A 27441-nucleotide genomic window follows, 5' to 3' on the forward strand; every position below is an offset into this window, starting at 1 on the left:
GACATCTGTAGGGGGAAGGGCTTATCTGAATGAGATGCAAATGAGCACCATTGTGTTTCCTTTCTGGCCAGGTGAGGGGAGATTTGCAAATCTTTCAGGCCAGTTTTCTCAGTGAACGGTTTTCAGAGAAGCATACATTCAAATGGCCACAATAACTCAAAATGCCCCGAGGCTGACTTGTTCCTGGTTTTGCTGTGGCTGGTCACATATTTTGGCCATGTCAAAGTAAACGTCACAAGCAGCTCCTGCTGTTGCACTTTTCCATGTTTTGACGTGATTAACCACATTTTCGGGCATCGACCCGTCAAACACAACAGCTGTGGCTTCCATGTGGGATCGAGCATGATGAGGATGTGACGGGGAGCTCCTCAAATGGACCAGATGATGCTGGTAAGGAACAAAGACCACTAACATTACATTAATGGGAATATGAATGGCTGCATGTAAACGGGAATATTAGTGGAATATTAATTTCTATCAGCCATGTAAACTAGTAGGAACATTGTCTTTTAAGGAATACGAGCAAAGACCATAATCTTCCAGAGTGTGACCAGGAAGCTCCAGGGTTTTTGGTCTCACTTTAGAAGCAGTGGGGGAGAACGACATGGGACTCTGCTGCAGTGTTTCAACAAACTTCACTGTTCATTTCTTCTCTGATTGACAGCACCTCTCTGTTCTCAGCCAATACACCGCCACCTTCTCTCTCTCTCTCCCTCACTCTCTCTCAACCACACACCTGCTATGTACACACTGAGCTATTCCTTAAATAAAGGAGGGATATAAACTCCTCAAAAAAAGTTTGGAAACGTTATTTCGTTGATTATTCCACCCCTTTAATAATGCCGATTGGTATTGTATTTTATATCGTTGGAAAGCCTGATTAGTCACCTTTACAACGAGGTACAACGTGGAAGGATCATGCATTCATGGAATGCAACACAGCTAACCTTGTGGGTAGTGGCCCAAAAAGATGTGCCAAAATCACCGGCAATATTCTTCTGTTGGTATTCACTCTCATTTTGCGCTTCAAGTGCTGGCTGGTGTATGCTAGTCACAGGTGTGTGACTGGCAGCTGATTGACAGCACTTGTTTGCATGGGTCCTGCAACTTTGTTGAGTTTGTGTGCTCCAAGCATAAACATGCCACATTTGTCCTTTCAGGATAAGTGCAATAGGGCAAGTGGAAGCTGGTGTTCCGGTACGCAGAGTGGCAGCATTATTTGGTGTCAGCGCTGGTACCATTTCCAAACTTAGGAACAAGGTCTTCCATCCCAGGAAGACAACACCCCGAGAAGACCGGTTCTCCTTTGCCTGTAAATCTCTGAAGAAAGCCTACGGTTCCTCAGTGAAGCAAGGGTGAGGAACCGGTCTTCTTGGTTTGTCTTTGACTTCACCAGTCTCACGGACCTTGGTCCTAAGTTTGTAAATGGTACCAGGGCTGACACCAAATAACACACACCTGTCACTGGCATACACCCACCAGCACTAGAGGCTCAAAACGAGAGTGAATACCAACAGAAGAACATTGCAAGGGATTTTGGCACATTTTTTTGGGCCACTACCCACACGGTTAGCTGTGTTGCTCATTCCATGAATGCATGATCCTTGCAAGTTGTCCCTGGTTGTAAAGGCGACTAATCAGGCTTTCCAACAATATAAAATACAATACCAATTGGTATTATTAAAGGGGAGGAATAATCAACCTAAATAACGTTTCCAAACTTTTTTTGAAGAGTTTATAACCAAAAAATCACGATTTCACTGCTTGTGCACATTCATCTGTGTATCTGGTGTTCTGTGAAACAAGTCAACCAGGTCAGCTCCATCACAAAACACGATTCAACAAGCCAATCAGATTTGGCACTTCTTCATATGTCACATAACATCCCAATTCTGTCTGCTACAACATTACGTTCCCATAAAACTAAACTACACTTTCAATTATGTTTCCAGAAAAACAGATTTATTTCAGGACCAAACAGTCTCAGTTTAAAACCGTTTGAAATACATGGTTAATGAACAAAACAAAACAATAAAACTACTTGATCATTTTTAGTAAAAAAAAAAACATTGTGGTTTGACTTTAAGTTACGATGAAATTGATGCAGAACAAAAAAACATTTAGGACTCTTTGAAACTAATTTGGGATACCTCAAAAGAAAACATAATCACCACAAAGACATCACAGAAGGTCCATAAAATATTTGAATATGAAGGAATATTTTCTTTCTTATAGATTTTTCACAGGTGTTTCACCTGTATTTTTAATTACACAATGATGTGTTGGAGTAAGTACCTCCACGAGAACCACAGAAACTTGGGCTATCCTGAGCTCCTGAGATTCTTCAGATTTTCTCACACTTCAGTGGGAAAAAAATAAATGTATGGTTAGCTGAAATGATTTATGTTCTGGAGTGTCGTTTTAGTTGTTCAGGTTTTGTCAACTGGTGTGAAGACTGGGCTTTTTCAGGGGGGCTCTTAAAGAGACAGGCACTAGAACGGAGCGTTCTCCACAGACAGAGGGTGAATACAGGTATATTCAGATGGACAGTATACAACAACAATAATGTGTTTTTGAACATTAAAGACTGTAAACCACTTCAAGCAGAAACCCAAATTTCCAGCATGGTATGCCTCCTTTAAGGGAGCTACGTTACCATGGTAACACTCCCCACGTTTGCAACACATACAGGAAAAATAAACAACACTACCAAAGTGCAATATGTTGTCCCCCTGAAATTTCACAAAGTGGGTAAGTAAGGTGCTTGTAGGAAATGACAGAGAGATCACAATATATCTGGACAACTGCAGTGAAACTAGATTTTGGATAGTTTTGGTGAGCAGACACTAAACACAACAGTGATGCGTTCAGGTCCCCCATACAGCTGCCAGTGGTCTTTGTTCGCCTCCACACCTGCATGCTTCATCCCACATGTTTGAACGACTCAGGCAGAATAAATAAAAGACCGTCTTAAATCACACATTGTTTGGTCTGCTGGCTGTCAGAGAGGATCCAGGTCTGGATTCAGGATAAGGGTCCACAGTGATCCACACACTTAATGTTCACAGCCGAAAATCTTCTTACTGTACTCTCTCTATCTCTCTCTCTCTCTCTCTCTCCCCCCCCCCCTCTCTCTCTCTCTAGATGTTGTTCATTTCTGCATCTTCTTCTTAGGTTTCTTCACTGTTAAGTGTGTCAGTTATTGTTGCATTTCTATGTTAAATTCCTTAGAAAACTCCTTTCACACAAGCAAGAGGCTATGAATGAGTATAGCTCCATTTGCAGGTATGTGAGGCAAAAGCAGCTTAGGGTAATGAATATGAATTGAAATGGCAGATATGCAGTTTAGCTCTGCAGCAGATTAGCACATGGCAGCACCCATCTCTTTTTATTCCCTTGGGGTCTTTGTTTCCCTCTTCCTCTGTTGTTGCAGGTTTACCCACTTTTGGAAACATGGCAGTATATTTTATTTTTAAACAGTAAAAATAAAAAATCTGCCTTCCTGCAGGGATGAGTCAAGTAGCGTAACACAACTCTCATTTACATCTAAAAAGATCCAAAAGCAAAGACTATGCACTGGAGCACACAACTCCTTCTCAGTCCCAACTCCATCGCCATCAAATCGACTCACAGACGCGTCTATGCACGGGGCTTTCACTAACTCGCATGCAAACTCTCCTGCAGCATGGAGGGAACGTGCCATGAATGTTTGAAACTAAGGGTTGTCCAGAAACCCTCACTTTTCACTATGCAGCTGTCTGAACGTACAGTGATCATGATTACAGCCTGCAGATTGGACTCCAAGCATCCAACAATTTTATCGAAAAGTAGAGTACAACTGATGGTCATGAACCGTGCCTTATAACCCATCATGAATTGCGCTGAAGGGAAGTGACTCTATGCATGTAATATATTTATCAATGCCATATGCTGTCAATGACATGTTGAAAAGTAACACTGGACTGTAACTTAAAGTCCCAGTCGGCAAATCCGGCGGATCGAGGGCACTCAGATTTTGAATGTTTACAACTCTCACGCACTTCCCCCACGACCACTGAGCTCTTTCCCCTCAACTTCATGCCCTTTGAAATCCCTTAGATCACGCCACCTTTGAAACGCGGGTCCGATGTTGACTCTGGTTTTATCACGGGCACCGTCTCAATCTTTCTTTTTTTCCTTATTTTCCACTGGTGTTTTGTTTTCCTTGGTTGTTTTGGACCTGCTCGTTTCGGTTTTTAACAAAGGAATTGGAAGGTTGTTGCTACTTCCCTCCACCTCCCCCCTGTGATAGTGGAACGACCTGAGGGGGGAGGGTCTCTGTGTGAGCACGAACACAGCCCTGCCTGCTGAGTGGACAGGTGCTTTTTTTTCTAAAACCGGATGATTTATGTTGTTCTATCGGAGCATAGTGTCGGCTCCAGTGAATATGATATAAAAAAAAAATTGCCAACTGGGACTTTAATTAGGATCGTATAAATGAGAAAAATAAGAAATGATAATAGTGAGAAGAAGTAAATGTTTCTATACAAGTGATGGGTTCTGTAACTACCAATCCAAGATGCCGTTGTGGATGGCAGCCTCCATGTTGTTCAATCATTTGAGCAATTCTTTTTCTTGATGCAATGTGCTGGTCTGTAGTCTCTTTTACAGGAATTTCTTCATGGTGTTTTTAAATGTGCAGTTTTGTTTTTTATGTCTGTGTACCCTTTAAAACAATCTCAATAGCAGATAGAATGCCTTTATTGTCATTGCACGTTGTACAATGAGATTTGCTGTGCATCTCCCAAACCTTCACTCATACACTCTTTAAAAATAATACAACATATAAAAATAGACAAAGAAGGAGATAAGACAGGTGCATATAAAAAGTAAAAAAAATATTGCAGAGTAAAATTAGTTTCAATTAATCAGATGTGTTCGAAATCAGGACAATGTAGACAGTCATTTCATGATGCTTATCCCAGATAAATAAAGGTCACATTAATCAAATAAACACATTTTGGTCAGAGCCGTTTAGTCAACAAGCAAATTGCTGTTGGAATTGTTGATGCTTCAAAACCGAGTGTCGTGCCTTGTGTGGAGATGGTTTGGATGGATCATTTGTTTTGTTAAATGCATGCTCCAGGACACACACACACACACACACGCACGCACGCACGCACGCACGCACGCACACACACACACACACACACACACACACACACACACACACACACACACACACACACACACACACACACACACACACACACACACACACACACACACACACACACACACACACACACAGGCCCAGCACATTCATCTGGCTCCCATTAAATGACAAGTCCCATCCTCCTCATGCAGCCCACATGCCTCCTGTTTCTGGCTAATGTGACTGGAATTGATTGTTATTTTAAATTCCACACGAACACGACTCAACAATGACAGGGGACAAAACAGAAGGAGCCACGAGGGAGTGTAAAAAAGTGACTGGAAAATAATCATCATAAATGCTTGTTACTGCAATCGTGTTTGATTAAAGTGGGATTTGGAAATCTTTACGGAATACAATGAGCCAGACACACTGGACCAAAGCCTCGTTAGGAGTGTAGAGCATTGTGTTATGATTAGTTACATTAGATTGGATAGAGGAAGGAGAAGAGGAGATGGAAATGTTGGGGGGGTGCATAACTAACCTTGGCAGACGTGGTGAGATAAAAGTCATGTGACCTGGATTACACTGCTTTATATTCTGAGCTGCAAATGTGTGCTTTAAATACAAAGCGAGTAGACAGGGTGTGTGTGTGTGTGTGTGTGTGGGGGGGGGGGGGGGCGGTCTGTCTTTGTGATGACCAGTTTCAGGTCACAACCACAGGGAGAACATTTCTGTTTTTGGATGCATGTTTGAATCTAAAGCGTGACAGCAAACGATGATGTTTGCCTAGCTGGGAGTGTTGTTTGGTGAGTTTGGTGGAGTTTGGTGACATAGTGGGCCCTAGTTTCGTGGCGCAGCGCAGGGCGGCGCAGGGTGGCGGAGCCGGCGTAATGCAAGTTTCGACCCATGCAGTCTTGCGCACGGTCAGTTTGGCAGTTTGGTGGAACGTTGATCTGCTTCCAGATTAAACAATGTAAAAGCTCAAAGAATACTTTTATAGACATTATACAGCAACTGGAGGAAATTCTGTCACCATTAACAACAGCCTTAATCATGATACATCCGTCTTAAATAGTCATGCTTTGAAAGAATGCAACAACATTCCAAAGTAGAGATAATGGTTTATTCAACATTTGTTTAAGGCTAATAGTGCTGGAGTTCTTTTATACATTTAGACTAAATTGGTCTGTTTTCTCCAGACTCCTGGGAAGGGGGGCTCCCAGAACGCAGAGTCAGAGCAGCCCAGCACAGACCTTAACCACAATCAGACGTCTGAGGTAACATGGATGCCGCCAAGATGGGTGTGGCGGCGCAGCAGGGGGAGGCGTCACAGATTCAGCTTAGCGTAGCGGAAGTTTCGTGGCAAAAAGACTCGCCGAGATCTCGCCGAAAGCCCGCCAGCTCCAACCTAGTCTACTTTTGGCATAAGGCGTAAGGCGCAAATAAAGTCCATTCATTCAAGGCGAATTACAGCTGGTGGAGTGGAAGTTTGGCTGACAGCGCGCAGTGCGCACACGTCACCGAGACCTCACAGGCAGGTTTCCACAGTTCCAGGCACATTTAAATGCAATAAATAATCGCAACAAACACTATTTAATGCAACTAATCGAATCAACGCGTGAATTTATATCTATATAGATTGTCCCGTCACATCTGACGTCAGATCAAAGGCGGATGGCACGCGTAACGGAAATTCAGCCTCTCGGACCAAAACATCTCCCTCTCTCTCTCCTGTTTTTTATAATATCGGCATTGTTATTATTATGATACGCACGCACAGCGCGTGATGCGCGTGGTGGGAGCGGCGGCGCTGCTTCTGTCATCGGGTTGTCAAGTGACGGAACTTGCACTGAACCTCCCCTAACGCATTAAAGGTGAGGAGAGGAGCTCATTTGATTGGTGAAGATCTGAATCGGCTGTGTTAATCCCAGTCCACGCCTCGTCTCCTCCTTGTCTCCCACTCACGCCTTCTTCTCCTCCCTCTTTCCCACTTGCGTGGGTGGGCGAGACGGGAGGTGTGCCTGCGCGAGATTGCGCGGTGCACAAAACTTGCGAAGTCCAGGCGGACACACCCTGTCGGCGTTGCGCACGCTCGCTGCGCGCTGAATACGCCTAGTCTACGAAACTAGGGCCCTGTAAAATTCCGAGGGGGGGATTTGGAAAAGTGGGGGGTATATTCTGACTCCTCCATAAATTATTGCACATAAACTTCCATATTTATGCACATGTATTAGCTGGGTCATCTTTAGAAGTTCCATGTCCGTGGACAGCAAAGGTTTGTTTCTCACTGGATTTGTCATCTATAAAGGTTAAATGAAAAAATGAGCCGGGGTGCCCTCACAAAAATGTGGAGAAATTTTGGGAGAGCCCTATATCCAAAATGGCTGCTGTCAGCCAAGCTGGAAGTTAACTTTTAACGGTGCCCTTAGCGAACTCACACTTCGCAAGGTTCAACATCAATGGTGTCGTAGCAATCGCCGGAATACCTTAGTTAAGGTGGACACATGCTCCGCCCATGAGTCAGAATATACCACCACATCATCCAAATAGACGTTACAGGCTGGCACATCTCCCAACACTAGGTGCATCAAGCGTTAGAAGGTCGCAGGGGCATTCCTCAGACCAAAAGCCATTACATTATATTGCAGAAAATGGTCTGGTGTGACAAAAGGGACCTGCCAATATCCTTTCAGTAGATCTAATTTTGTAATGATCGTGGCAGCACCAATGCTATCAATGCAATCCTCCATACGCGGCAGAGGAAATGAATCAGGCACTGTGACGGAATTCATTTTCGAAAATCTGTGCAGAAGTGCGGTGTTCCATCTGCTAAGAGCAAGTAAACATGGGGAGCTACAAGGGCTGCTGCTAAGCTTGGGTAAACCATTTACCAACAGATATTCGGCCTCCTGCTTCATCACCTCCCTCTTTGGGAGTGGACAGCGATATGCATGCTGCTTCATGGGCGCAGCAGAGCCAACATCGATGTCATGATACAACACACTGGTTTGGGAATCACCAAAACAAAAAGGGATGTGAGGAGAGCAGATTTACCACGTCACTACGCTGCCCGTCAGGCAGGTAGGACAAATGAGACTCAATGTTTTCTAATATGGTCGAGTTACTCAGCCTCCCAGATCTACCAGTGTTTTGCAGGTGTACAAATTATATAGTCAGTGGGTGACACCTGACTTTTAAAGGACCACTGAATTGTGCACGGAGAGCAGCACCAGGCATGGGCAACAGAACTAAAACCTCATCACCAGGATTAAACTGTTGTGCCTCTTCATGCCACTTTGAGAGGCAGCGAGTGCTTCCTTCGCCAGGGTGGAGGCCTATCTAGGGATAGATCACCTTCCTGAGCACTAATCAGTGATTTACGCGTTAGCGGCAAGGGGTCTGCAGGTGCAGGTAGTTATCCTCTGTCAGAACAGAAGCAAACAAAGAATCACACAGATCAACATCCTGAGCCTGCTTAACAGATTGCGCTCAAGTGAGCACATTAGCAACAAACACTCCTGGATGACATTCAGCCAGGTCGACAGGCTCAGGTACTCCCGGCACAGGAAAAAAATTACCCCCAACCACGTCATTCCCCATGATAAAATCGACACCGTCTATGGGACAACTAGGAGGGGTGCTGGTACAAACCCCATTTCAATACCTCTCACCACCACACTCACATCGCAGGCCGACTCCGCACCCAATGGCAGTAAGTTTGAGAGGAGGAGGGACTGTGATCATGCGGTGTCTCGCAGCATGGTAACAGGACGCTAGTCTTCGGCTCTTCCTGTGAGGGAAAATAACCTTGAAACATGAATGGCTTGAAACAATTTATCAGCCCCGTCTGAAGCATTGGGCAGCTCCACCAGGGAGGCAGTTTAAATGAACCCAAAACCTTTGGGCCGCCTCAACCCTGACGCCTGCTGCTTACGCCTCAGAGACTGACAGTCAGCTACTATATGACCAGGCTTATGGCAAAAGAAACACAGTTTTTCTAAATTACCAGCCAACTGCGGCACAGAAGTCCAAGTAACTGGCACCTCAGTTGGGATTTTAAGAGTGGCACCAGGAATAATTGGTTCACATTTAACAGACACTGGTTTATGCGTGAGGGCAAACTAGTCAGCCAAATACGCAGCCTGCTGCAGAGTGGCCACCTTCTGCTCATTTAAGTAAATGACAATATGGTCTGGCAAACAGTTCTTAAACTCTTCTAGTAACATTAGCTCGCACACAGTTGTTAGGTTGTCAACCTTACATGCAGAACACCAGCGGTCGAACAGAAGCGTGTGTTTGGCCGGATTTTTTCCGAGGGTTGCAAAACCGCTGCCAGTACGCCTCGGGCACAAGCTCATACACACGGAGAATCTCACTCTTCACCTTATCGTAACCCAGACTGTCCTCCACCGACAGAGAAGAACAGGCCTCCTGAGCCTTGCCGGTTAGCTTACACTGTAGCAGAATGGCCCACAGTCCCTCGACCAGTGTAAAGCAACCGCAAGACATTCAAATGCACTAAAGTAGGACTCAACCTCACTCTCACGAAACGGAGGAACTAAAGAAATATTCCTACTCACGTCGAAGGCGCTATCAGACGACTGGACACTGCCAGGAGAGCTGACCGTTTCCTTCAGCAGCTTCAGCTGGCACATCTTAATAGCGGTCTCTGTCTCCACCTCCAACCTTTTGAGCTTTTGAGCTGAAACTCCCATTCTTCCCTCCTCTCCTGCTGGTCTAACTGCAGACACGCTGGAGCTTTAACCGCGCATCCACCTTTAATGACTTCTCCCTACATGTCTGCCTTTTTCCGGAATCTGAACCAACTCTGAAAAAAAATGCTGACTTTTCCTCGTCAACCTAATCGATATGGAAATAAAAGTGATTCTAGCAGCTTTACATTGGGAGAGGATATTGATTACTTAGAAGGGTATTGCCACTTTTTTCACTGTGGTGTAATGGTTAGCAACGCTGCCTATGGTACTGGCGACAGTGGTTCAACTCCTGTGGTTCACGAAGTAGCGGAATGAGCAAATAATCGTTTTCATATAGGTGTAATCCCCACAGGGGTTATTGTTTTGTGGACTGACAAAACATGACTTTGGCATCTGTTTTTATCCATCTATTGCAATAAAATCACAACAAAATAGTTAATTTTGGTTTCTCCAGCTGTGGTAAACCAGCCGTCTTACTAGATCCAGCTTGGAGAAATCCACGGAACACCTCTGGATGGCTGCAATTGGTGAATTGTCTTTGTGTTAAATATAAGGGGAAATAAGAAATTGTAATCAGTTTCACGTGTGAGATTAAACTTTACAAACATGATACGGCTTCTTCATTTAACAAATGATCTGAGTTTTAGAGAAATAATATTATCGCCATCCTGGTTCCTAAATGGTCCATAATGGATACCATTCTGTAACATTCCAAGGAAGGGGGCAGGATGTAACCCCTCTTTTCCTTGTACTTCCTTGATGTACAGATATGGGACATCCTCCGTCCGTGGGATTGAAGAAGTGAATGCAGTTGATGCATGTGTCTTACCTGCAGTCCTGCCGTGGGTTGGCCACATATCCTGGAAAGGTCCCTTCAGTGATGTCCCGGCACATTTTACCATCTCTGTCCGAAGGCAGCAGGGTGCCTGCTCGCACCATCAGACCCAGACAGTGGTCAAACGTGTTCCTCTCTTCTGGACCATCTTCCGTGAAGAAACAGTGGCCAAGTGTGTCATAGCCCACCACGTCTTTTACCTGAGAGTGAATGGACACAGAATTTTTTTTTTATCACACCAGCACAAAATGGATTAAAAAGGTAGCATAGCTGGGCCGGCTGGTGGCACAGTGGTTAGGGCAGCCGCCCCCTGTACAGAGGCTCAACGTTCTTGATGTGGTGATCCCGGGTTCGATTCCTGGCCCTGTCTGTGTAAAATAATAAAAGGCTTCAATGGCGCTCTAGCTGAAAAAAATAATCTTAAAAAAGGTAGCAGTGCTGTATCCCAAATCAGCAGCCGCATCCTTCAAAGGCTGTATTTGAAGACATAATGTGTCACAGCAGCTGGTAAAAGGCTGTCCATTTTCGAAGACGCCAAAGACTCAAGATTCATTGTACACCTATTATTAGATTTTAATCACGCCGGAGGAAAACACCAGTTCACTCGCCAGGCTCCCGTGTGATAGTACATTTACATTTAGGGCATTTAGCAGACGCTTTTGTCCAAAGCGACTTACAATAAGTACATTTGTCAAAAGAAAGAAACTACAACATATTGTTGCCGATAAAGTAAGACTAAAAAATAGAAAAAAGTGTTAGGTCCTCGTCTGAGTAAAGCACGGATGTAATTTGGGGGGAGGGGGGGGCCTTCAAAAGGCCATTTTGGTCCCCTGCACTTTTTACTGTCCAAAAACAATGTTACGCTATAGTAAATAGTAGACCGTCCACAAGCTCCTCGATTGGCTCTGCCGTTTCTTGTGTGATTGGCCATCCCCGCTTCATCTTGCTTGCACACCGACCGGTCTGCTAGTCTGTCTGCGGTCAGGAGTCCTACAGGAGTCTGCTACTGGAAGTTGGGAGTTTGTTCTGCCTGGTTCACGTCAGAGGATTGCAATATCAGAGGTTTCATTTACATTTACGTTTGAATCGGTGTCCGTGTGCGTATGTGCGTGTGTATGTGTATTTGGTAATTAGACGCAGCCAGGATGTCTAAAAAAAGAACATAAGAGACTTCTTTAGAAGTGAAAGTCTAAGTTACTCAAAGAAATGCGTTACACCCATCCTGCAACACCTTCACTGGCTCCCAATAGCAGCATATCCACTTCAAGATCCTCCTCATCATTTACAAACCTCTTAATAATCTGATCAATAAAATGTATTATTGTTGTTGTTATTATTACTATTGGATTAGAATTGGGTGATAATGTGTTGCTACATGATTTACAACCAGTCAAACCAAAGAAGGGAACAGTAGACTTAAAAGTAGCAATAGAAAACTAGAAGAACTACTAGAAAACGCAGGGAACTGAAAGAGTTTATAAAAAATACTTTTGTCCCCCCCACCTCTGAAATCAAAATTTCGTCCTTGGAGTAAAGTAGTAGCTGTTCAGCAAACATACCTTAAGAACAACAGTGCTATGATCAAAGTGCTATAGGTAAGAACATGGAAGTGCAATTTTTTTGAGGGGGGGGTTAGTAACATGCTTTCTGGCGTTTGTGCAGTGTGAGGACCAACCTCTCTTGCGCTGTTTCTGCTAGCCCGCACATACACGCACACCAGCCCCGCACGTAGCACCCATGTGCTTTGTGGATTGCATAGAGGTCTCCACCTACGGCTCTACGTAATTAGGCCCATGATGTATAAGCAGAATTACTTAACAGAAACAACTAAACGTAACTGACCAGTAGTCCGTTGGTGCTGTGGATGGTGACACAGCGGGAGAAGGAGTGGTGGATGGAAAGATCGCTGACAGCCGTCGGAGGGTCGTAACCTCCCCTCTCGTCCACATCTCCATTCATATGGAAATGGACAGGATAGTGTCCCATTGTCTGCTGGCCCATATGCTGCATTTCCACTCCAGATATATGAACTGCCATGAAGCCTCGTTCCACCTGAGGACCATAGCAGTTACATTTCATCAAATAAAGGCTGCAACTGAAATATGTAGCCACACAATTGAAATGCAATGATGCAATCAATGCAGAATATTAGGTTATGAGAAGGGAAGGAGGGATGAAGGTAAAAGGATGGATAATGAAAGGAAAGACATAGCATAAATACACAAAATAATATGTAAATGACTGAAAATTTGAAACCAACCGTGAAGTTCCTTCAACTAAGATTCTCTCTACTGGCCATTAGGGGGCGACTCCTGGTTGTAAAAAGAAGCCGGATGGCATGGATTTTTATGATTATTATCTTTGATTACATCAGTTAACATTGTAAACATGAGTTTATGGTGTTAATCACAATTTGCAAGTCTTCTTCAATCCGGCATGATGTTCATTTAGTACATTATAGTCCATTTGGAGTCCAACAGACCAGAAAGCAGGGGATGCTTTAGGGTGGGGCTACCTGCTGATTGCTAATTAACCACGGCCTCGACATTGTGACTGTCGCTACCAAGCTATCAATGCAGTTAGCTATCCATAATATGATGCAGAGAAGAAGAAAGCAGGAAAGAAAAAACATATATAGAAAAAGATATGAATGAAGGCAGAGGGAAGAATAAATGATGTAGGAAATGTGATAGAAAAAGATGAAAATATGCAAAGATAGAATAGAGTAAAAAAAAGGATCAATAACAGAAAGGATGGATGTATTAGAGGAAGTTAACATAGTGAAGGGTCGACCGAGAGATTCACCATTGGACAAAAGACAGTAGAGAGTGTTGAAGATTGGTGAAAAGCTTTTAAGGAAATATTACAACCTCCTGCTGTTTTGTGTCTTTCTAGAATGCTGTTGAGTAGGCAGTCTTTCCCGTTCACATTCACGTACACACTGCTAAAATGAAATTACCCAAACCACCTCCAAAAGTTGTCTGAGTGATGCTTGGTGGCATTCACACTTGTACTTGTACCAGATCACCCAGGTGTGAATAGACCCTGAGAGCAATGAACCAAACAATGGTGGCATAATGCTGACCCAGGGTGTGATGACAGATAGCAAGCTGACAGGAGCATCACAACAGTGTGTAACAAAACTGTGTCTTTTAACCTTCAACGTCCCTGTTATATGCCGGTTGACCTCGTCCTCTGCTTCTTTTCAGAGCTTTCTACATATCACAAGGTAACAGTTGAAACCTACAGAAACACGTAACATTTTCTTAATTGTCTTTTAAGTAACCCACTATTAAAGAGTGAGTTAACACAATGGTTGATCATGTGACCCACTAATGAAAGTGCTTGTACTTGCTGCTTTGCCCAGAAATAGGATCTGTGGTCATATTTCCACGCAAAATTCAAAAGTCAGTCAGCAGCGCTTGGTCTCCCAGGTGGAGCTCTGGAAAACGGAAAGTTGACAGAGAAAACACTGTATTTTGATAAGCTGTTGCACTCTTCAGACTCGTGATGTGAGCGGTACCGGAGTGGAACCGGACCGGAACTTGAACCGGTACTTTTATAATAAAAATGCCGCTGTGTGTCTCCGTCCAAAATCCGCTGCCTGCTCATGCTTTCCATTCACGCTCATATGCGCTGATGCAGGCCGAGTGTTTACTAGAAATATGTGCAGATGGACTTGTCAATAAAGTTTCAGTCATGTTCTCCGTGTTGTTCTCTCTTGTGATGACTTTAAGACGGCACTCCTTGAAAACAACATCAAGCCATGCAAGTGTCGTATAACATACGTGATCACGTCGTAATACGACACAGGCATGGCTTGATGTTGTTTTCAAGGAATGCCGTCTTAAAGTCATCAACAAGAGAGAATAGTACGGATCGAATGGCCCTGGTGTGTAATTAAGGATTGGTTTTTGATAAGCTGTGGAACCCTGAGTTAACCTATTTCTACCTGTATTTTGATGAACTGTTAAGCTGTTGAAATTTGAGTAAACCTAGAACTTATATTTTACTTGATAAAATAAAGACAATATATGCACTCATATGTCTCTGTAGTGGTTTACAGTATCTGTAGCTAGTAATGTGATGCTCATCATTTTCAAGCCATATTTTTCCGGCCCCTCATTTTGGATCATTTCCATCAACACGTCCTCATTCAAAACTAATTGAATAGCCCTGCTCGAGTCTAAAGTGTTTGACCAGCGCAGCCAGGTACATTTCATTACTGCTGACTCACAATGGAGGATCAACAGGCAGAGAAAGAAGACCATTCAACTTCCAGTCCCAAGAAAAAGAAACAACAAACTAAAGAAAGTGAAGAAGGAAAGCAATCAAGAAATAAAAGTGACCGCCAACGAGAGAAAACCAGGATCACAAATTACGTCATACAGTCGAAACTTTTCAGTTTCCAAAGGAACTCTGGGAAATGAGGTCCCAGAGGTTCGCCTGCAGTTACATCTGCTGCCAAAGAGGCAGCTAGAAACAACGTATATCGAATCTTATGGAGTATTACTTTAATGGTCAATAATTAATTGATTTATTGCCTTATATTGGGTGGACTAATTTTCAATTGATGTTGCCCTCCGGATCGATTGTATTGACTGGACCCTTTGACATTCCATCCAGCTCCATCATCAAGTTCTATTTTGATTATCACAAAATTTGTTGGCACGCTGACTTTTGCATTTAAAAAACACAGAAGAACAGCCTCAGAGTTGCTAGCGTAGCTTACTCTTACTTTTCTATTACTTTTTTTTTTAAAACATCAAATTTACTCAAAATTACTACAATAGTTAAAAAATTATTTGCCAACAATAGATAATGAGAGATGACCTTATCTGAGTACACACACACAGGAAATTATGGACTGTTTCTTTACATTTCATTTGTTTCAACCATTGTTCAGATTTGCCAACCCAGATCTTTGGCTCAGTGTTGGGACATAAGTGAATAGTGCTTCATCAAAATGCTGCCTCACATTGTGATGCAGTTTGTCCCTTTTCCACAGGCAGCTTTTCTCTGGGGAGAAAGCATACAATAGCCTGGAATCAATGGGCCACTGCTGTCGACTCAAGCGTTATCTGATGAAAATATGCGATTAATAACTACTCGCTAAAATGAAGTCAAATAAAATGTTTGCATTTGCTTAATAGTTTTAATCATCAGTTGCTATAATTGGATTTGGTTCCTTTGACTGGTCTCATGATACACTTTGACTATAGGAGGCAAATGTATTCACTTATAAGTCTACGACAAACACCTCAACAACTAGAAACAACCTAATGAAGGATAATATTTGGCTTGAGATCACCTAGCAGCTAGGATACAATGAAGGTGGTCGTTTAGCTGATATAGGGGCCAATCATGCCAAGATGCTCTCTTTTGCCTTGTGCCACGTAGTTCTTATTGTTTTTAGATGCACATAAAGTTGAAATATTCTCAACTTTTTAGCTCCAGGCACGGAGTCGCACCAATCAATGCCACAGCAGGCAGCCAACAAATGGATCAAGAGGCAGGCTTTACTACATCCACATCCTCCGACCACATCCTTTCTGTTTTGATGGCGGTACATGAAGCAGTAATGGACAGTCAAAGGTTGATATGAGTGTTTTAATTAGTATGAACTACATATTTTGTATCTTTTGTATGGTCTTTTTTCTCTCCTCCTCATCCAACAGCAGAGCAACATCAAGAGCTGCACGTCTGCTTGAATCCACATCTGATCACTTGGTTGATCAAACACAGGATCAGCAACTGGTTTGTTCGCCGCACATTGACAAGCGGCTGCACCTGTTGAGACGCGCATCAGTGTGATTGGGGTCTAAACAAGGTTACGAAAATAGCGTACCTTCAAATGTCCTCCAAAAGTGTCGAAGTCAAAGAATTGGCAGGCCTCGTTGCCATAGCAGCCGGGCATCATCTCACCACGGATCAGGATGTTGCGGCTCAGGAGGCCCACCTCTGCCCTCATGTCCACCCCGTCTACTTCCTCACCCATGTGGATGAACTGGGCTTTACCTGCACACACACACACACACACACACACACACACACACAAAGCTCAGAGACAGCTGTTGAATACCACTGCATCGATGTCTTTCCACACAGCTGTAAACAGATGATCTTGTCAGAGAAAAGTATGCTTGTTGCGTGTGTGTATGTGTGTGTGTGTGTGTGTGTGTGTGTCTGGCTGAGCAGATGTTTCAGATAATTGCGAAGGAGGTCATCATGGTTTTGTGCAAGTCTCATGGCTCTTTTTAATACCACTTTCCTTCTTTTCAAAGAAGAATGGGCCAGCAGCTCTTAGAATGATGGTGAACAGACAGATGTAGAGTAAGTTGTTAAAGGACTGAACATCTTCATTCTCTAACTTTGATTCATGTAAAGTCAGAAGACAGAGACAGTCTGAAAACTTGACCCCTTCAACCAATCCCACATTAGAACCTGCAGTACAATCACACTAAACTGCAAAGCCATGAGCACTAAAACTGGGGAACAGCGTAACTTTAATAATAATGGATTGGATTTATATGGCGCTTTTCAAGATACTCAAAGCGCTCTGACAGGGTTCCGGGTTCCATTCATTCACACACAGTCATACCGGTGGTAGTAAACTACGATAGTAGCCACAGCTGCCCTGGGGCAGACTGACGGAAGCGTGGCTGCCATTCAGCGCCTACGGCCCCTCCGACCCCCACCTCAAACATACAGCAGTCACACACATTCACACGAGGCAAGCTGGGTGAAGTGTCTTGCCCAAGGACACAACGACCATGACAGTGACAAGGGCGGGGATCGAACCGCCGACCCTCTGAACATTGGCCAACCCGCTCTACCAACTGAGCCACAGTCACCCCATAACTTTAGGCTGCAAACTGCAGCCGATCACTAAACAAAGTCCTGTTACATGTTGACCTATGTAAAAAATATTTTTGTTCACGCATAGATAGATATATAGATAGTTCATAGATAGATAGATAGATAGATAGATAGATAGATAGATAGATAGATAGATAGATAGATAGCCAGACAGACAGACAGACAGACTTTATTGATCCCAAGCTGGGAAATGTAAGTGTAGCTGCAGCACATTACACACAGTGACAACATTGGGGGGGGGGGGGCACTTACACTTACATTTCCCAGACATCGCCCTGCGTGGTTGACTCTGCCATCGGTGTGTGACTGTGTGTATGAATGGGTGAATGTCAGTCAACAATGTAAAGTGCTTTGGATAAAAGCGCTATGAGGACCATTTAGAACACAGTAAGAATAAAAAGATAAACAACACAATGGGCCCTAGTTTCGTAGACCAGGCGCAGTCAGCTTTCAGCGCACCTGCGCCGCGCCGACGGGGTGTGTCCGCCTGGACTTTGCAAGTTTCGTGCACCGCGCAGGCTCGTGCAGGCACACCTCCCGTCTCGCCCACCGCCGCAAGTGGGAAAGAGGGAGGAGTAGAAGGCGTGAGTGGGAGACGAGGAGGAGACGAGGCGTGGACTGGGATTAATACAACCGATTCAGATCTTCACCAATCAAATGAGCTCCTCTCCTCACCTTTAATGCGTTAGGGGAGGTTCAGTGCAAGTTCCGTCACTTGACAACCCGATGACAGAAGCAGCGCCGGCGCTCCCACCACGCGCATCACGCGCTGTGCGTGCGTATCATAATAATAACAATGCCGATATTATAAAAAACAGGAGAGAGAGAGGGAGATGTTTTGGTCCGAGAGGCTGAGTTTCCGTTACGCGTGCCATCCGCCTTTGATCTGACGTCAGATGTGACGGGACAATCTATATAGATATAAATTCACGTGTTGATTCAGTTAGTTGCATTAAATAGCGTTTGTTGTGATTATTTATTGCATTTAAATGTGCCTGGAACTGTGGAAACCTGCCTGTGAGGTCTCGGTGACGTGTGCGCACTGCGCGCCGTCAGCCAAACTTCCACTCCGCCAGCTGTGATTCGCATTGAATGAATGGACTTTATTAACGCCTTGCGCCGAGAGTAGACCAGGTTGGAGCTGGCGAGCTTTCAGCGCAGTCTCGGCGAGGCTTTTTGCCACGAAACTTCCGCTACGCCAAGCTGAATCTGTGACGCCTCCCCCTGCTGCGCCGCCACACCCATCTTGGCGCAGGCGATCCACCAAACTGCCAAACTGACGGTGCGCAAGGCTGCGCTGGTCGAAACTTGCATTGCGCCGGCTCCGCCACCCTGCGCCGCCCTGCGCTGCGCCACGAAACTAGGGCCCAATAAGTCAAGAAACAACATATAACAAGAGCAATATAAAAAATGTATACAATGTATAAATAGCAGTAGAATTAAAGTGCAAAGTGAAAAAATCAGGCGCAGTGAACAGATAAACATAATAAGGGGCTTAAAGTGTAAGTTTGGCGGAAATGGAAAATAAAGCTATTTTCTGAATGAAAATACATCAACTAAGCCGTGGAGGAAGTAATTTTCGCTCATCACGCAGTTCAGAGCTAGCACGGGTGGGAGCTAGAGTCCAAAATCGCAAACAGTGGGTTAGCATGGGGCCAACAGCCACACGCTTTCAAAATCGCATTTTTAAACCACTAACATTGCTCAAAACAGCGCCAAACCTCGTCAGCAGCTTGCTCTGGGTGTCTACACATAAAACGAAGCACCAACAACTCAGTTCATGAACCCGAAGTTTATAACAGAAGACAGTTAAGAACACTCACCAATTCTACCCCTGCCAGCTCCTCGCGAAGGATAGTCCGCAAGTGTCGATTACCGAACGCAGCTCTCGTGTTCCCGTGTGAGATCTCGCGTGACATGTATGTGCTTCAGATAAGGCTGCTGTCTTGAACTGATTGGAAGTGTATACAAACTATCCCGACGTTTTTACCCACCGTTATTAACTCATATTTGGCCAAACTGCCACTAATTTAAAAGTATACTCGTTTTATTCTGGGCGAAATCTTCAGTTTCACTTTCACTTTTGCATTGCGTTCGGTAATCGACACTTACGGACTATCCTTCGCGAGGAGCTGGCAGGGGTAGAATTGGTGAGTGTTCTTAACTGTCTTCTGTTATAAACTTCGGGTTCATGAACTGAGTTGTTGGTGCTTCGTTTTATGTGTAGACACCCAGAGCAAGCTGCTGACGAGGTTTGGCGCTGTTTTGAGCAATGTTAGTGGTTTAAAAATGCGATTTTGAAAGCGTGTGGCTGTTGGCCCCATGCTAACCCACTGTTTGCGATTTTGGACTCTAGCTCCCACCCGTGCTAGCTCTGAACTGCGTGATGAGCGAAAATTACTTCCTCCACGGCTTAGTTGATGTATTTTCATTCAGAAAATAGCTTTATTTTCAATTTCCGCCAAACTTACACTTTAAGACTGTATTATTATTAACAGTTTCATTTGAACTCTTATTGCACTGCCTACGTACGCACCTAAAAAGGTATCAGCTACAATACGCAACATTTGCTAATGGAACATGAGTTTGATGTGCTGGACATTTGACTTACCATAGCAGGCAAAGCACAGTTAACTACAGGCTGTATGTAATAAGTTGGTGAGTCACTGTGATGTCACCCATTCGTTTGTGGACATTGATTTTGAAGAATTGATTTTGGCTAACACTATCTTGGATTCTGTCCATCTCCATTTTGGAATTATTGCAACCAGTGGAGGAAGTGACCATATTTGGACTGTTGAGGAGCGACAGGTGGATCCGACAAACACAAGCGGCAGAGCAGCACCCTTACTGGATCTGGATTAGAGGTAAGATCTTAAGCCCGAGCCCGAGCCCGAGCCCGACCCGACCCGAATTTCGGGTCGGGTCGGGTATAAAATGTCAATCATTACGTTCGGGTCGGGTCGGGCCGGGCTTCTCTCTCGCTGACTTTTTTTTTTTTTTTTTTTTTTTTTTAATATATGTTTATAGAAATGTATAAACGATGTGTGGAGAATAAGATACTAAACTGAGGAATACTTGTTATAAAATAAATAATTAGGGGAAAAAAAACAGAGAGGGCGCTGTAATTGCTATTTAACTAAACGGGACAGGAGCCGCAGCATAGACATCCACCCCGTCACTAGCCATGTTTCCATCCAAAGTGATTCGAATTACTGGGAAATGCGCATTAAAAGAAATTCGAATCATGTGTGTTTCCATCAAAAGAACGGACTTTGGTGAAAACTACAAATTCGCGCGAGTTTTCTAAGTCACGGGAGATTTTCCGCGGGTTGGCATGGCAACCAGCCTGTAAACATTCCGTCGTCTTCCTGCCGGTGACACCGGCTGGACCGGCCGGTGCTTGGGTGAGGTGCATGGGCTTTTCACACAGCCTTGTGGGCACAAGTGGCCCGAGTTCGGCCGTGTTCAGCTGTCTGTCTCCCGGCTGGTTTGCGTGCTGCGCGTCTTGGCGTTTCGCGTTCGACGGAGAGTCCGCCTGTGTGGACTCGCGTGGGGCTGGGCGGGCCGGTGTTTGACCGATGTCCGAGGGCTTTTCAGCCAGCTCTGACGGTGAGAGTCCCGACAGTTCGGCGTGGTTGAGGTCTCTATTTAAATGTCAAACACCGGAAGCAGTCGGGGTGAAAGTGCGCTACGTCACACTTGATTCGCATACAGCTGTTTCCATCCCATTCGAATCAACCAAAACCCGGCCATAGCGAGCGTATTTCATTTTGTGCGAATCAGGGGATTTTAATGCGAATCACGGCGTTTCCATCATCATTTTCCGAAGCGATACATCTAGATGCGCATCTAAACAGCTGATGGAAACGCACCTATTGCTCTTCTTTGTCTCTCTGCGCGCTCTCTCTCTCTGCGCGCTCTCTCTCTCTCCCTCTCCCCGTCTCTCTCTCTGCGCTCTCTCTCTCTCTCTCTCTCTCTCTCTCTCTCTCTCTATCTCTCTCTCTTAAAGTGCCGCGCTAGATTCTTAAGGACGTACTCTGAGTCCTCACAAATAAAATATGAAATTTCGGGTTTGGTTCGGGCTCGGGCCTGCAAATCAAGTTAATTGCTCGGGTTCGGGCCGGGTCGGGCTTTAATCCCGCGGGCCTGGGTCGGGTCGGGCTGGATTTTTTAGGCCCGATCTTACCTCTAATCTGGATCCATCTGGATTCTGGTGTGAAACTGCTAACAAAGTTAGCTTCATAATTCAAGGTCAACTTTACAGCTAAATGTTGAAGTATCTTAGTAGCTAACTGCATTGGTAGCATGGTAGCGACCTGTCAATCACAAAGTAGCCCTGCCCTAAAACGTCCCCTGCTTTCTGGTCTGTTGGACTCTAAATGGACCATAATGTACTAAATGAACATCATGCTGGATTGAAGAAGACTTGAAATGAGAGATTGAGACCATAAACTCATGTTTACAATGTTTACTGAGATAATACATCAAGAGAGAAATAGGCTCATTTTCTCATAGACTTCCATGCAATCAGACTTCCTTTTGCAACTTTGCGACTCGCCCCCTGATGGCCAGTAGAAAGAATGCATGCTTAAGGCAATTCAGCAAGATTCACTTCTCAGAACTGGAGGTTGCCACCTGGTTGTTATTTATAAAAGCATAAATTATTTCATGATGAAAACCTAAAAGAAGAACCTAAATCTAAATCTCTCAATACACCTCGAGGCCATTGATCCACTACGTGCCATTTATTTTCCACACTCATCATTCATTCGATTTAGAACTGTCAAAAGTTCACCATGTAAATGTCTTGGACTGAAAGTGATAAATATCCCATGGCCATGTCTCTGTCTCTCCCAGCTCTCAGCTGCCCACACTAAAAACAACACAGCCTCCCTTCGTGTGCACAATGTTAGCGACTGGGAGCCCTTCATTATCACAGCTGGGTCAAAAGCAAAGTGGCACTCCGGCAAGAATGAATGAAATCAGTCAGAAGGGGCTTGATGAGAGCTCCAAGGAGCATCACAAAAACTAGGACTTCCACTCTGGATGGGAAAACAGCCAGTGACATCAGAGAGCCACAGAGGAAGATTGGGCGGCTATAATGGACTGATCTTCTGATGCAGCTGGGCAGGAGTGAAACGCCAGCAGCTCTGGAAGACATTTGAAGATAGACTAGACTTCTAAATCCATGGCAGAAATGCAAACTTTACTTTGTGTGGCACGTGAATCAGTGGACGGAAACGACAGTTACGAGAGGACACGTCATGTCACATTATTGTATATTATTATACATGTTTTTTTTTTAAAGACAGACATTTGAATCATACAGTGACCCGAAGCACTCTGCTGAATGTGAGCATGATGCATGAAGAAAGTAAGAAAATAAGAAGTGCGTGTGTTCATTCCAGCATGAGTGTCAACATGAATGGGCTCAATCAGGAACACACAGTCCCAGATGCAGGCTGAGACTTCCCCTTGGCTTCGAGTCAGACCAAACACCTTCCATGACACCCACACACTGCTGCCTCCACCTGGCCTCCATCCTACTGGGTGTTTATGTGCGCACACGCACATGCACACTCACACACACACACACACACACAAACACACACACACACACACACACACCTCTGTAGCCTTAACTATCCTGGAAGGCTTCCTAGCAATAAAGATGGTTTCAGTGTGTGATTTTAATCTGTATGAGCAGGTATAAATACCACAGTTAAACAAGGATTTCAGTCCAAATCACTATCGGCTGCAGGCAGTCTGGAGGATAAACACTCACTCTGTACTCAATAAATAAAAATCATCTCATCCTGGAAAAAAAGTCAGCAGCGATAGCAATAAAGCCAGTTGTTATTCATTGAATGTGGTGCCAGCAAGTGCATTTTTAAAGTATGTTCAAAAATTACAGAGAGTGTTTTCTGCCCACAGCGGTTAATATTGACAACACCAAGAGTTTGATGGTAATACAGAAGTCATGACTCCTGGTTTAATGCTTTGTGTGCGATCAGATGCCTGGCCCCTTTCTACCTGAAGAAACAGCGTCTCTACTCCCAGAGTTGTCTGAGCTCCTCACCCGCGTCATTTGCGCCAATTGAAATATTATGCCTTAATGAGCCATTATTATTATATCTAATTTTTTTCCTTCATTAATCAGTGAAATAAGTTGAATGTAGGGCTCATTTAAAATGATACCTTGAAGGTAATTCTAAAATTTTGAAAAAAAACACAGATTTTTGACTTTGAACGCATCGGTGTACCGGACAGATCCTGTCTGCTTCGTTCAGACCTCTGTTGAAAGGCGCGTCCTCCAGAATGCGTGAATGCATGAGGAGCACAACATCGCTAGCTGACATGCTGCATGTTGAGAACTATTTAGAGGCAATTAGTATGCTCCAAGTCCTTGTACCTGTAAACAATCACTTCCGAACTAACATTGCATTATGTGGTTCCGTGTTTTACTGAGAGTAAACTAAGTGTGATGTCACTTTTACCATTGCAGCATTAAGCTGTGGAATAAGTTGGCTGACTAAAGGTTACCAGAATGCATTGCGTTTTACCTTTCTGTGTGACTGATGTATTTCCACTGCTTGTTTTATGTGCTTGATCTTTTTTCCAGTATTCAAGCTTGGTTCTTGTTCCGTCACCTTTTGCTTTTAACCTTGTGGAACACTTTGCAACAAAGTGGTACGTGTTTTAAGAGCTGTACCAATTTAATTCAATTCAATAAACTTTATTTGTCCTCGGGGGGCAATTTCGGGGCACAAAGAGTAGCTGTACAAGAATAAAAAGATAGAATGTACAAGAATAATATAATAAATGTACAAGAATGTTGGGAGGGGGTGTCATTGGCTGGGTGAGCAGAATGTTCTGTTCCCTCAACATTCACCTTCCACTCTCCTAAAAAAGGAGACAACTCTCCCTCAAACTTGTTGTCTTTAGTTTTCCATACATTTCTGGTGTATTTTTCTCCCTTTTTTCCTCTATTAGGTGATGCATCCTCAGCCTCAACACCTTCACCATCATTTGCATCCTCAGCCTCATCTTCCTCAGCGTCCTTTCCACTCTCAGTGTCCTCAGCTCCACTGTCACTACTGCTAGCATTTGCTATCCTTTCCTGTTCTGGCAGCCATTCATCCTCACTGCTACTAGCATCCTCCTCCTCACTTGACTGTGGTATTTCCTCTCTGCTCCTGAGCTCTACAAAATATAAATATATACAAAATCTTCAAATCAAATTCTAAAAACATAAACAAGTTGATTTAGAGCCAAAATAATTTACTGGGGAGGAAGTATTTTCAAGAACAGCAGCAGAAATAGACTAATTGTCGCCTAAGAATTGTTGTTGAAAAGAGTTGAAATATAGCTTGTGATGCATGATGTACACTTGAGTGGACATGTCATTAATCACAATTTCCTCCCAATATAAAATCAATACTTGGAAAATGTAGCAATTGCATGACTCCTTAGATGTTACTTGATGTCACCATATTTTTCTTATCTGCAAGGGTCTCTTTTTATAGAAGTTTTTGACAGAAGAAAACGAGCAACTTGCAGTTTCTAGCTGTCTGTCGGCCATCTTGGTTTGACTCTGTTTTTTTTTCACTTGCAATGACTTGCCACTGGGTAGAAGTGTATGAGATGATGCAATAGCGTCCACTGTAGTGTCTGCTATGCAACTATGCCATCAAAACTCGTGCATATACAAGAAAACTGCTTTTGAATAGCTGTACACTGTAGTGACCTCTATGCATGAAAGGCTTAATCGCATACAAACAACTATGAAACGTGAACTTTTGCTTGTTTCACATATTTACACAACTCTTCAACAAGCAAGTTGCTGTGCATCATAAACATGTCGATGCGTATAACGACGGCCTCGTACGAGCAGCTACCAGCGTTTTATCTTCTCCGGATCTATGCACTGAGCTCGTTAAATCCACCGGCGGCGTGTCGCCCTGGTGATAGAACATCGTATTGCCTCGTCTTGCCTTTGTCAATAAAATAGTGTCTATCCAAGTAGCCTAGTGTGCCATAGAATCTTCATCTCATATATTCTTTAGGCGACCAGACTGGTAAAGGAGAATATCAGTGGAAATCATTGGTCATTTAAACCCTCCAGCTACTGTCAAAAGACATCTGGTCACTCCAGTGAAAGTGCCCAGATTTCAAACATGTTCTCGAGACCAGACTATTAACATCTAGTTTGTCTGAGACTTCATAGAACAAGTTGAACTGCATTGAAAGTCAGTACCTTTCATTCCAGCCCTGCATGGTAACATACCAAAACACACTGGCCTCTTACCTTGGATCTTGACCTGGTTGGATGTGCAGGTAGGGCAGGGCAACAGGCTGAACTCTTCAGACTGGTGCATTGAGTAGTCAGTACTGGCTACCACCACCCGATCCCTGGCCCTCCAGCCCTCTGGTTGGTCATCCAGCTCCAGGATGCTGCTGTTGGAAAACATGTCGATGGAAATGGAGGCCTGCGGACGAACTAGAGATGGACACAGTGAGAGTGAGAGCTACACGTACTGCAACGTTAAAACACAAGCTGTGTCCCAACTAGAGCATGACACAGGAGTGGATTTTCACTCCCGTCCCATCCCACTCCCAGAGAAAAAATCCCATCCCATCCCAATCCCGGGCCGGAGTAAAAAAAAAAATCCCATCCCGTCCCACTCCCGTAGAATGACTCCCACTCCCACTCAAAATTACTCCCACTCCCATCCCACTCCCATCCAACTCCGTTTTTTTTTTTTTTTTTCCATCACATTCAACTCGCATGAATCTATGCAATCATCATAGATTCGGATTATTGTGTCGGACTTTAACGTCCGTGTCCACAGGGGCGATTTTAAACGCGTGTGGACGCGCCGCTTCCCAGTATTGCAAGCTTGGTGGGCTGCCACTAGAGGATGATTGACAGGCGCTCTCCTTTAAACAACACATTTTTGCGAGCGTTCGCGAGCGTTCCTGAGGCGGCGAGTCGAGCCCGGCGCCTCTGATTAGCATAAAGTAGATTCGACTTCAACTTTAGGGAAATGAGGAGCGGCCAACTCGCGCGCCGTCTCTCGACATTCGCCGCGACGCTACCAGAATGCATTGCACAGCTTTTCACATAGACAATGAATGGGACGCGGGGCAACACCGCTGCCTGTGGACACGCACCATCAAGGTACTTGTCCACAGGGGCGATTTTAAACGCGTGTGGACGCGCCGCTTCCCAGGATTGCACGCTTGGTGGGCTGCCACTAGAGGATGATTGACAGGCGCTCTCCTTTAAACAACACATTTTTGCGAGCGTTCCCGAGGCGGCGAGTCGAGCCCGGCGCCTCTGATTAGCATAAAGTAGATTTGACTTCAACTTTAGGCAAATGAGGAGCGGCCAACTCGCGCGCCGTCTCTCGACATTCGCCGCAACGCTACCATAATGCATTGCACAGCTTTTCACATAGACAATAGGCGAATTCGACTTGATGTAGCTGCCTGCAGCGCGCTACCTAACGTGATGTATTGTGGGTTGAAAGCGATGCATGATGGCTAGAATTGTGTCCGACTTAGCAGCCGACTGCAAAAACGTCACAGGGTCGCGACCATATCACGTGACCCAAAACATCGCGGGAACAAGTTTTTAAGAGGCGCTTCTTGCAGCGCTTGGCAGCGCGGTCCACGGTGGCTGCAACTGGCTTGTCCACACCTCCGCTACAGTGGAATGGTTCTCATTGGTTAAAAGTTCAATGACGTGTGTTCAGGTCCGCACTCGGCGGCCACCTTGTGGTGAAATTATACTTTTTATTTTGGTCGCATTGATCTCATGGCTTGATCTTAAGTTCCGTGCATTGTGTTGTGAGTAGGCCTATTATATG

The 27441-nt window shown here is 44.5% G+C and overlaps 1 protein-coding gene across 3 annotated transcripts in view; it reads right to left on the bottom strand.

The window, feature by feature from the left end:
- cemip (cell migration inducing hyaluronidase 1) overlaps window positions 1–27441 on the bottom strand; it is a 264056-nt gene that overhangs the window by 70370 nt on the left and 166245 nt on the right. For all 3 annotated transcript variants that reach the window (XM_084006631.1, XM_084006632.1, XM_084006633.1), the window contains exons 11-14: window positions 25878–26069; window positions 16536–16705; window positions 12530–12739; window positions 10682–10887 (exon numbers count right to left, since the gene is read on the bottom strand). In XM_084006631.1, the coding sequence (XP_083862757.1) occupies window positions 10682–10887; window positions 12530–12739; window positions 16536–16705; window positions 25878–26069 (778 nt within the window). The remainder of the gene's footprint in view (window positions 1–10681; window positions 10888–12529; window positions 12740–16535; window positions 16706–25877; window positions 26070–27441) is intronic.

This window comes from Eutrigla gurnardus (genome assembly GCF_963514095.1).
Source record: "Eutrigla gurnardus genome assembly, chromosome: 1".
Taxonomy (NCBI): Eukaryota; Metazoa; Chordata; class Actinopteri; order Perciformes; family Triglidae; genus Eutrigla; species Eutrigla gurnardus.